Below are 11,931 nucleotides of genomic sequence, written 5' to 3'. Positions count from 1 at the left end.
GGGAGGACTGAGAGCAGAGGTGGGAGAGGACTTCTGAGAAGCAGCTGTGGGAGGACTGAGAGCAGAGGCGGTAGATGACTTCTGAGAAGCAGCTTTTTCCTGGCAGCAGGGCTGATCTGAACTCAGAGACTGAGACTGACTGGGTTTTGTTTCCATCTTTCCCTCCTTGAGAAGTACTTTCGTTGTTACCCCGCTGCCTTTGTTTCTGCACTTGGACAATCAGATTTAAAGTGTCTGAAGTGGGGCTGCAGTTATGGCACTCGATGTTCTTGCACAGGACCCAGGTTTGGTTCCTGGCATTCACATGGCAGCTAACAGTCATCCATTTGTAACTATGACACCCTCTTTTGGCTTCCTCAGTCCTGCACATGCATGTACACAGGCATATGTTCCAGGCAAAGCATTTGTTTGCATAAAATACTAATGATTTGAATGTCTGAAGCATCTGGAAAACAAAAGGTTCTGAATACTATTTAGACTGAAGAGAGTATGACTTGGAAATGAAAACAGCCACGTCATCCCTCTGAAACTGTTAATAGCATTTTCTGCTGACAGCGTTCACTGAATAGGTCCTCACATGAGGAACGCATAGGTTGCCTTTAGCATATAAAAAAAGCACATATTGAAAGCACAGACAGGTGTGTCTATTCATTGTTTAGAATTTTACCATATTTATGGTATCCTAATTTGTGTACTATTGTGGTTTTCCTGTATTCCATACCCTGTGTCTCCTACTGCAGCATGTCTTCCTTATGAATCTTTTTATCTTTATAATACTTACCTGAGAAATCAACAGATAATGTACCTTTAGGGGAAATACTAAGTATTAGTATTTTAAATATACATGTTAATGAGAAACCATTGAGATATAGTTGGTTTTCTATCTATATTAAGAATGCCCAGAAAATAATATGCAACTTATAAAAAGACATATAAAGAATTTTTAATAACTTACAGAGAATATTTTCAAGAACTTAGGCAAAAAAAATCTTTTCTTTTGTATAAAATGATTACATGATAATTAAATGTTCCATATAATTAATAATGTTAGAACTGTTAGGACTAAAATGGATTTTATCTTTCAGCTCCTAAATTCGGACCACAGATCCACAGCCACAGTCCAGATCTGTAGTGGTTCTGTAAACCTTCGGGGAAATGTGAAATGCAGAGCTTATATCCATAGCAATAGACCCAAAGTTAAAGATGCTGTGCAGGTACAAAAGAGTGACTTAGAAACAAGAAAATCATTTGTTTGTTTGTTTGTTTGTTTGTTTGTTTTGTATTTAGTAGAGTTTAAAATCTTGGCTCTTACTGTGGTACAAGCCCAAAATAAGAACAATTTTTAGACATTGGGTTTCATTGTAATAAGACTGTACTTCAATGACCCTCATATCACCAAAGGATTTTATCTCCATCCTAGCTAAGCTGAGTAGTGATGTATTATTTTGAAATATACAGTTAATATGTTTGGAGTTATTTAAAATTTATATTGAGAAAATGTATGTATTTTCAGTATTGCTGTAGACAAGCATCTACATAAGACTGTTAAATTGATTGTTGTTTTATATCAAACAACTTTTATAATACTCATTTTATTGTTATAATATTTTATAAATTTTAAGGAATATGACAAAAAAAGGTATTATACGTCTCTGGGAAGTCTCTGGGAGGAGTTGGAGTACAAAAGGGAAACAAGAATGTGATTTAATTCTATTTACTTAAAATGTTTTTAATGTTAACAAATTCAGATAAATTGAAATCATGTAACTTTTCTCATCATAATGCAATAAAAGTTAAAAAAAAAGAAATGAGAAAATCAGAAATAATTTAACCTAATATTAAATATCCTAGAAGTTTATTTTCTTTCTGTCTTAATTTTATGATTATTAATTTGACCTTAATAAAATTTTGATCTGTTTTTAGATTTTTATGTGTAGACTATGTGGGCTTAATAAGTGTTCCACCCTTGTAATATATCAGTACTTTTAAAATATTTCTGAGGGAATCTCAGATTCTTTATTCTTTTTCCTTTGAAGCTCAGATTTTTAACAGAAGAATATACAAGAAAAGTTTCTAGGTAATGCTTCAGAGTGCAGAAATGTAGATGACCAGCTTTTACCTCATAGTACCTGTCCTCATTGGAATATTGGGAAGATTTGTTTAGATGAAAAATCTAATTCTTTATCTGACTGTAATTTGCAATTTAAATGTGGGTTATATAAATTTATCATTATGCTACAAGTGTGTTAAAAATAATAGTAATAGATGTGCTAAGTGGATAACAATAATAAGTAGAATGATGTGTCGTTTACTGAGTGCACATTCTTATTCTGGAAAGCAAATTAGGGGTTTTCTTCTGATGAAATAATTCAAGTTTGAAGCATTTTCTTTCTTACTGTGTTTTTGTGTTCCCTCATCCCTAGGCAGTGAAGAGAGACATTCTGAACACAGTTGCTGATCGCTGTGAAATACTATTTGAGGACCTGCATTTGAATGAAATTCCAGAAAAGAAAAGTATGACAATAAATATTTTTGTGTTTGTTTGAACAGTTTCATACAGTAAGATGTCAAGGTTTAACATGTATGTATGTATGTCATAGTCAATAGCATGTTTTATAACAGTAATTTGTCTTTTACTTTAATTGCTGAATACAGTCTTTTCTCTTGCTCCTTCCTCTACCACTGTACTTTGAACATTTTCTATTAGCAAAGGATCAACATTTGTCAGTTCCAAGGAAGATCCTTTTAGTGTACTGTAACCCATTTTTTTCTCATTTTAAAAATTAGTTATTTGATCATTTTTTTCAATTTTTTCTTACATTCTTTTTTTAAAGATGTATTTATTTATTCAATATATGAGTGCTCTATCTTCATGTACATCTGCATGCCAGAAGAGGGCCCCAGATCACATTACAGATGGTTGTGAGCCACTATGTGGTTTCTAGGAATTTAACTCGGGACTTCTGGAAGAGCAGTCCCGAGTGCTCTTAACTGCTGAGCCATCGCTCCAGCACTGTGAGAATTTCGTACAATGTATTTTGATTATATTCACTCCCTTCATCACCTTTTCCCATATCCTCCTTTCCCACCAAAAATTTGTTTGTTTTAAAATACAGCTGATATTGCTGTACTGAGCACATACTTTTGGACATGCTGCCTTCCACTGGAGCATGCTTAATTGTATGGCTTGAATTTGTGCAGATTGTATGCATGCTGTCACAGGTGTTCTGTGTTCATCTGTGCAGTTGCTCTGCTGTGTCTGGAAAACACTGTTTTTTATAGTCATCCATCACCTTTGTCTTACAGCCTTTCTGCCCCTCTTCTGCAATAATCCCAGAGCCTTGAGAAGATGGGCTGTGGGGTAGATACCCCATTTAGCACTGAGCATTCTGTAGCCTTCCATTCTCTGCATCATGACCAGTTGTGGGTATCAGCATTAATTGCTATTTGCTGCAAAAGAAACTTCCCTGGTTGAGAGATTCACTAATCTAAGAGTATAACCATAAGTCATTAGCAGTCAGTTTAATGTCATGTCCATTTACCAGCATAATTGTGTCTGACTTAGGGCCTATGACAGCTATATGTTCTTTCCCTAGCGTGGTACTAGATATGGCTTTCAAATTGTGGAGCAGGCTGATTGGTTACCCTCATGACATTCATGGCTATTTCACTAGTAGACATGACTTACCAGGCCAGTTGTCACTGTGGCTAGCAGAGTTCACAGCAGGGGAAGACTGACAATTTTTCTTCCATCTAGTAGTACCTTCTCGTCTTGGTTTTCAAATTAACGTAATTTTATACTAAAAAGTAATATTAAGTATGCTTTTTGAAACTACACCCTTGTGTTTCCATTTCTACTGTTCTGTAAGTGAATGAATTTCTGACTCGAAGTAGTTTCCCCTTTCTATTTTGAGTCATTAAATATATTGGAACCAATTCTTTGACATTCAGTTTTATAACATTCTTTCTTCAGGAAAATCTAGAATCAAAATTTGAAATGTACTTAAAATTTTGTACATCAATTATCCATGTACATTAAAACCATTTCTGATTTTTTAATTTAAGATTCAAGTATGTTTGGTTCAGAGTTCTACCATCCTAGTTTTACCCGCTGTGCTGCAAAGTGCAGTTATACAATCCTAACATTAGGAGGCAGTGTGGTCAAAGAGTAAAATGAGTCTTTGTTTCTAATCATCTACTTTTTGTCTCTGTATTCCCCATGACCTTAAGGAATACTTCAGCACCTTCTGTCTGTAGTTATATAAAGGAACCCTAGTTTCTTGAGGAGGAAGTGTAGCTTTCTACAGAATGACCCCAATTTTCTACTTAATCTTTATATTGATAGCTTTTTAATCATATTTGATACAGACAAAATGGTTACTCTTTACAATGAAGTCTACTTTTGTGTTAATTTGTTAGAGTTGCATCTTGAGATTAACAACAGTTACATTTATGTAGTTAATAAGTATTTTAGAAATTTGGAGACATATAGTCTAATTTGCAAGTATCCAAAGAAAGGTGAAACATGGTGGCTGGGGAGATGGCTCACTGGATAAAAGTGCTTGCACTCAAGCACAAATAGCCAGAATAAAGCCAGATGTGGCGTTGTAGACTTTTCTTCCCAGTGTAAGGGAGGCAGAGACAGGGAAGGCCCTTGTTTTGACTTTGAACATGCATAAATGAAGAAAAAGTTAGCAGTAAAGTCCACACTACTTACAAGATTAAAACAAACAAAAAGGTGGCTGTTTATCAGGGAGTTATAAAATTGACTGATCATTTTAGGACATAGTGGGTCCTATAAGGATGTATGATTAGCAACATCTCCTCATTGAAGGCAAGGAGGGGTGTATATTTCACAGGCATATTGCTTAGAGACCTTTGAAGAAGACAGGGTAACTGATGAAAGAAAGATCTCAATAAGAGCAATTTTATCAATTAGAAAGTAAGACATTAATTGTCTTCAAACTTCTTTTCAACATTTTTATATTTTTGAAATAAATATATTTCTTTTTAGATTATGAACTTCCTCGGCGAGTTTTTGTTCCCCTTCCTGGATCTACTGTAATGTTATGTGATTATAAATTTGGTGATGAATCAGCTGAAGAAATCAGAGACCATTTTTCAGAGATGTTAGATCATAAAATTCAAATAGAAGACTTGGAAATTGCAGAGGAAATAAACACAGGTAATTAAAATTTGCTTAAACCACACCTAAACTCACCACGCCTTCCTGTTTTATAAAGCTAATTCTGTTTAATACTTTGAAATATTAACTGAGGTATATATAAACACATACACACATGACAGATCTCTACACATAAAAAAACAAACAAACAAAAAACAGTGAGTGTTTTCTTTGGAAACTTCATCCAAACTTTAAACACATCAAATGTTGTTTAAGTCTAACAAGTGAATCTTCATGAGGCAAATTCAGCCTTAAATATATGGAAATATGTAGCTTCCAAATATGTATTTCAGTGTGAGAAAAGTTTTTCTCAAACTGTTTTATAGAATTCTCTCTGTGTATTTGTCATTTCATTTATGTCCTCATTGTATAAGGAGGACGTGAAAGTCAGGTGGGCAGTTGCAGAAGTCAGATGAAGGTGATTTGGCGGATAGAGCGTAGACCTTCAGTACATCTGGTTGTATGGCCCATCAGTGCCTCAAGCTTTTGCTTGCACATCTGATCTTAACCTTTGGAAGATTTCATTTGATTTGCTTTTTTATTTGTAGTAAATACAAAATATTATAATTATATTTCTAAGTGTTATGTAATAAGATTAATTATTTGCAAATATTAATAGATACTGAGTAAAAATAGCTTATTTTAGAAATTTGTGGTTTGTAGAACATTTTTGGATTACTTCTGAATATGAATATTTATTAAATTTGAATGTAGCAATTTTAAAAGTTCCTCTTCTGATTTAATTCTTACTCAGTTCTGTTTAGTTCCCACTCCCCATCAGGGAATAGTACAGTGTTCATTGTTCCTATTGTTAGTTGTAGGTAAATATCTAATATGCAGGATTTCATATGTACCTCCCTCTCCAAGGGGGTCATGGTCCACAGATTGAGAACCACTGGGTACTAAATGGCTCTGAGAAATGTTGATGTGATCCTTAGAGTTTCTATAATTCATCTTTTTTCTTTTAGTATAAAATCCGTATGCCACGATGAGTATACAGTAGAGTGTACAGAATTCTTCCCTATTCTGAGTAACCGTCATCCTTCCTATAACCTGTACTGCATTCAAGAAGATGGCCGGGCAATGCTGACGCACGCCTTTAATCCTAGTACTTGAGAGGCAGAGACAGCTGGATTTCTGAGTTCAAGGCCAGCCTGGTCTACAGAGTGAGTTCTAGGACAGCCAGGGCTATACAGAGAAACCCTGTCTCAAGAAAACCAAAAAAAAAAAAAAAGAATATAGACCAATAAAATGCTTGCACTGCTTTCTTATTGACTGCATTTGTGCTTTAAAGTTGAGGCTAACTGTTCTAAATATGGTAGAGTCAAATAGACTCTATTCTCTTTGTTAAAGTTTCCTAAAACATTTTTTTTTCCTCTCTTTTTTGCTTGGGAATTTCTTATCCATGATACCAAAACTCTGAATTGGCTTCAGAAGGCCTACAAGCCTCTTGAAAATATTTGTGTATTTGCTAGGAAATGCCTTGTATCTTTTAATTGGTTAGTGATTTAAAGAAATAAAAGAAAAACTACTTTCTTAAGTATTCTCTGATTTGCCATTCTTAAAATAGTTCACCAAATTAACTTGATATTCATGTACTTTTAATAGTGGAAAGTTTAAATCAATTTCCATTGTCTAAACTGAACAAGTTAAAATACAACAAGGAGACTGTACTCAACTCACACTAATTGGTATAGGTCACTCAACATGATAGAATCTTGGTGCGGTAAAGAGACAGGCAAACATGAGGTATGTGCAGCTGACACTGGTGGAACCTGACATACTATTTGGAGATGAACCGAGAGCCTCATCATTTTATGCAAATGCAACTGAGCTGTCATCAGCTCAGGGCTTACTGTTATACAGTAAGATTTAAAAAAAACTTTAGACGGTTTCTCCATTGTGTAGCCCTGGTTGACCATGAACTTCCAATGTAGACAAGTCTGGCTTCAAGGATCAGCCTGCCTCTGCTAGATGTGTACCATCACATCTGCCCTAGACTGTATGTTTATAAGTAGGAGTTTACTCTAAAATAATTCCTGAAAGTATACCATCATGTAATGTATTCATAAGACCACCGTTATTTATTACCATTACCAGATACTATGCACTAGACTACCCAGAATGGGTAGTTATATACCCGTCCTCACCAATAGATTGAATATATTCAAGTACTTAAGTCTATGACTGTTTTTGAAGATATTTAAGAAATGATTGTGTTAAATGATATCATTAGCATAGGCTCTAATCAAACTGTGCTAGCATCTTATAACGAGGAAATTTATATGTATAAAAGGGCACAAGGAAAGATTACATACCAGGGAAAGGCCAGTGAGGACAAAGGGAAGGAGTAGATATCTGTAATCCAAGGAGAGTGTACTTGGAAGAAACCAAAAATGTTAATACCTTGATCTTCAACTTCTAACTTCCAGAACTGTGAGAAAAAAAAAAAGATTTCTGTTGTCTAAACTGAACAAGTTAAAATACAATATTCTAGAATCTGATTTTGAAGATAGACTGATGTCAGAGACTATGGTACGATTACAGGAACAAAGGGAACTAAGAAGTATTCTGGCAGTTAGATGTATAATATGTCACTATAGAAACCATACTGATAGGAAACCATAACTATAGATTGTGCTTATGCACTGACAGTATTACCTTTCACATTAGTAAGTATAACCCTTTCAGACTCTACCCAGCTTTTGAAACTTGTATGAATCGTAATCAAGCTAATAAAACTGATTATTTTGTATTGATTGCTTATAATGTATTAAACATTAAGACTTTAAAGGTACAATATTGTGGTATTTTTCAAGAATATTGCAACACTGTAGAATGTACAGAGAAATAGATTATTGTGAACAAGGTAATTAGGTCTGGAATAGAAAAGTGCACAGATTGCTAGATATGTAACAGGGGCACCATCTCTGTATAGGACTCAGGGACACTTCTTGACTTTAAGTTGATAATGAAGGAAGAATTGAGCAAAAATGATCAGGCATTTTAGGAGCTGAAATTGGTCTGAGATGTAGCCAAAAATAAAAACTGTCTAGAAGTATGTTAGTTTTGCCTTACTCAGAATTTGTTAAATTGGAAAGGATATTTTAATAATTATATGTAGTTTTAATAGTGACTGTGGTCTTTATTATTATGGGGTAGGGTAATAAAACCACAAGTTTGATGGGTATAATAAGGGTTTTTAGCCAAACTTCCTATTTGTTTGTGATTATATTCATTTGTCCATTCATTTATTTCATTTACCCAAACACATTGTGTGTGTAATTTTATTGTTTTGTTTTAGATGCATAATGAAAGTCTTGTTGTGATTTGATTTGAGTCTAGGCTTGCCACTAATAGCTGTAAAGCCTGTCTAAAACCTTTCTAAGCTGCAGTTCCTTTGGGGTATTTTCTAAAAAGAAATACATAATAAATGAAGGATGGTACAGTACTTTATCACATAATTAGTTTCTTCTCAATGAACTACACATTAACAAAAATATCAGTGGTAAAGTATGAACATAAGATTTAGTAATGTACTCAGATTTACATAAGGATGTCAGGGTTTCTATATACAATAAGCCCCAGAAAATAGTTGCAATTCAGAAATGGAAATGTTACACATTTAGGACTAGTAAACTTTCTAAATATTTGGTGTTATTTCTAAGTTTTTGAAATTATTATTTTCTTGACTATTACTGTTATTTTGTTCTATAATGTAATTGTCAAGTAGTTGCTGTGTTTAGAAATACATACTTTACCAAGTACGTTTTTTCAAATAACATACATTTAAAGTACTTAAGGGATAAAAATACGATTTGTTTGTTAAACTGACTCACTAATGGTGAAGGATAAACATGACATTAAAATTGGACGTGTTAGGAATCTCCTAGACATGACCCTAGTTATTCAGATGTACTTTGTCTATAGTGTCAGATAAAAATAAATTGAGGACACACCTTTAAAATATGCTGAAACTCATCTTTGTCAATTCTGTCTTGGTATTAGAGCCAGTTATTCTTTCTTCCTAAATATTCATTATTTACCCATTTATTATTTTTCACACCATGGGTGAGTCCATGGCTTTGTGCGTGGTAGGCAAGCTTCCTACTCCTGAGCTACTGGGCTATCCTGAGCTACTGGGCTATCCCGTGCCTTAGTCTTTTGAGACAGGTCTTGTCATGTGACTCAGGCAGACCTTCAACTCCTTTGTCCTGATTCCATGCATACTCACATGCCTGGGATGCATTACTAATTTAAATGAAACATAAGTAATACTGATTGATCACTGTGGTGCTAGGCATGCAATTCAGCCTTGTGCATGGCAGAAAGGCACACTCCCATTCAGTTATCTCTCAAGCTACTGCCTCTCCCTTTTTAAAGCAGGATCTGCTTCAAATATGCTATCTTCAAGCCTCAGACTCCTGACTACTGAAATTGCAGGTGTGTGACACCATTTGCCCAGTCCATGGTGTATATATATGAATAAATTGTTGACTATAGTTCTACAGGGATAGGGAACTCATCTATTTAAGGAGTTCAAGTCCTGAGTGGCTGATGAGATGGCACTTGCTGTCAATACTGATGACTTAAGTCATAAATACCTATTTCGGTAGTTTAATGTGTCATCCCTCTGTGGCTTTACTAGTGTAATGGGATGCACACATGGTGGCATTTTAAATTGAAACAGTAATTAAATTTAAACAAACACTTTAATATGTCCTAATGTTCTCTCTCTCTCTCTCTCTCTCACACACACACACACACACACACACACACAGCTATACCATTTGTTGTTGTTGTTGTTGTTGTTAATAAGTGATCAATCTGAAAAACTTATTTTCAAGCATAGTTCTCTAGAATTCTGTAACAGTTACTGTATTACTGCATTTGGGAGACCAGGTGAGTCTCCAGGACTCTCTATTAATTATAGTTAAATAAATTCACATAGTCAGAAGTGTATAAATTATTTTCAGCGTAAAGAAGTAAAAGCTTACATTCAAGCTAGGGGGATAGCTCAGTAAAAGTGTGACCACTAGAGTTCCATCTCAGGTACCCTTGGTTAAGGGAGAGAACGAACTCTTAAAAGTTGTCCTTAGACCCCACATGCCTACCTTGGAACATGCGCACCCACACTCACATCATTCACATACTCATGTTCATTCAGTTCAGTTTAGGGCAATAATAAATAATAAAATCATGTGTTCTGCGGACTGTGTCACTTGGATATGTATTCCATGAAATTTAGCTCACCTATAATGAGTAATGCATAAATTCATGTTATATAAAAGATGATCAGGAATCAGGAAAGATGACTAAGTGGATAGGAGCACTTGGCTGCTGTAGTTGACAACAGGTTTAGTTCCCAGCACCCCTGTGGCTATTCTTTAAATCCAGCTAAAGGGGATTTGATGCCTTCTTCTGATCTCTATAGGCACCAGGCACACAGCACAGGCATCTGTGCAGGCAAGCACAGACACAGACACAGACACAGACACACACACACACACACACACACACACACACACACACACACACACGTGCGCGTGAGCATATAAAATAAAATTTAAATAAAAATAGATCTTTTAAAATAGTGGAAGAAAAATTCTTTTGATTATCTTCTTCATTATGTTATTTTAAAATGGCAGCTTTCAATTTCTATAGTTTGTCCTGATTTCTTGCAGCTTGTACGACTTCTCCTGTGAATAGTGAGGCTTCACTGACCAACACAAGTGACGAGCAACCAGAACAACCAACAAAAACCATAGGAATGAAAATTCAGCAAAACATAGGTATTTGCTTTTTTTTTATGACTTTGAAAATGAACTGATTTTGAGTTTTCCTTTTATCTTAAAATTAGTTCAATTAACCAAAATGTTAGATTAAGACAGTTTTACTGAGTATGATTGAAGTTGATGATAAATACACAAGTAAAGTTGCATTATAATGATTGAGAAGCACTACCCACTGGAGCTGTTTCCATGTAATCTATGATGAGACAGCTGGCATATTGGGTATGTATGTATGTGTCTATGTCCCTGTGTACCTATATGTATGTATGTGTCCATACATACACACATATATTTACAGAAGCTTTTTAAAATATTACTTCTGTTTTCTCTTAGTGTGCATTTGTATAAGAGAGACACTTTATCCACCCTTTATAACTTATTTTCAACTCACTACCATATTTTTCTTTAAGACATCACTGGATTTTAGTCCGTACATATCTGTACATTTTGTAGTATGTGCGTACATGTGTACGTCTCTGTGTGTGCAGTTGTCTAGGCCATGTTACCTTGCCTCAGAGCCTAAGGGTCAGTGGCGCCTTCTTTTTTTGCTCATCCCACTGGCATGGTTTTGTTCGTTTCCCTCTTAGGTGTGCTCACAGCACTAGCTGTTGCAGTGCTTGCTGCAGGCATCTCCTTCCATTACTTCAGTGATTAGGGAGTACCCCAAAGAGCTCCCTGACCATCCAGAAATCATGGATCAACAGCTACGGAAAAGACATCAATGGCCACCTGCACTGAAGCTAGCAATGAGCTCTGCTACGATAATGTCTGTTAGATGTGTTTCTGACATGAAATCACCAGCTGCCTTGTTTAGCCCTGCTTTTATTATCTGGCCTAGGTTTCCAAAAGTAAACTATGCATCTAAATGGAGTTGCATGTAACAAATCACTATTATGTATTTTCAGAAGGGTCAAATGTGAACTATTTAAGAGTTTAGTGCTTTAAAAAAAAAAA

General features: G+C 35.1%; 1 protein-coding gene and 1 pseudogene across 2 annotated transcripts in view; both read left to right on the top strand.

The window, feature by feature from the left end:
- Odr4 (odr-4 GPCR localization factor homolog) overlaps window positions 1–11,931 on the top strand; it is a 28,271-nt gene extending 16,340 nt beyond the window's left edge. For both annotated transcript variants that reach the window (XM_031384488.1, XM_031384496.1), the window contains 5 exons: window positions 1,086–1,214; window positions 2,424–2,514; window positions 5,015–5,185; window positions 10,870–10,977; window positions 11,565–11,931. In XM_031384488.1, coding sequence (XP_031240348.1) covers window positions 1,086–1,214; window positions 2,424–2,514; window positions 5,015–5,185; window positions 10,870–10,977; window positions 11,565–11,632 — 567 coding nt within the window. In that variant the 3' untranslated portion in view covers window positions 11,633–11,931. The remainder of the gene's footprint in view (window positions 1–1,085; window positions 1,215–2,423; window positions 2,515–5,014; window positions 5,186–10,869; window positions 10,978–11,564) is intronic.
- The window catches only part of LOC116096649, a 5,524-nt pseudogene continuing 5,291 nt past the window's right edge, over window positions 11,699–11,931 (top strand).

This window comes from Mastomys coucha, unplaced genomic scaffold, assembly GCF_008632895.1.
Source record: "Mastomys coucha isolate ucsf_1 unplaced genomic scaffold, UCSF_Mcou_1 pScaffold1, whole genome shotgun sequence".
Lineage (NCBI taxonomy): Eukaryota > Metazoa > Chordata > Mammalia > Rodentia > Muridae > Mastomys > Mastomys coucha.
The sequence above is the reverse complement of the archived record's forward strand: the minus strand, read 5'-3'. Positions and strand labels throughout refer to the sequence as shown.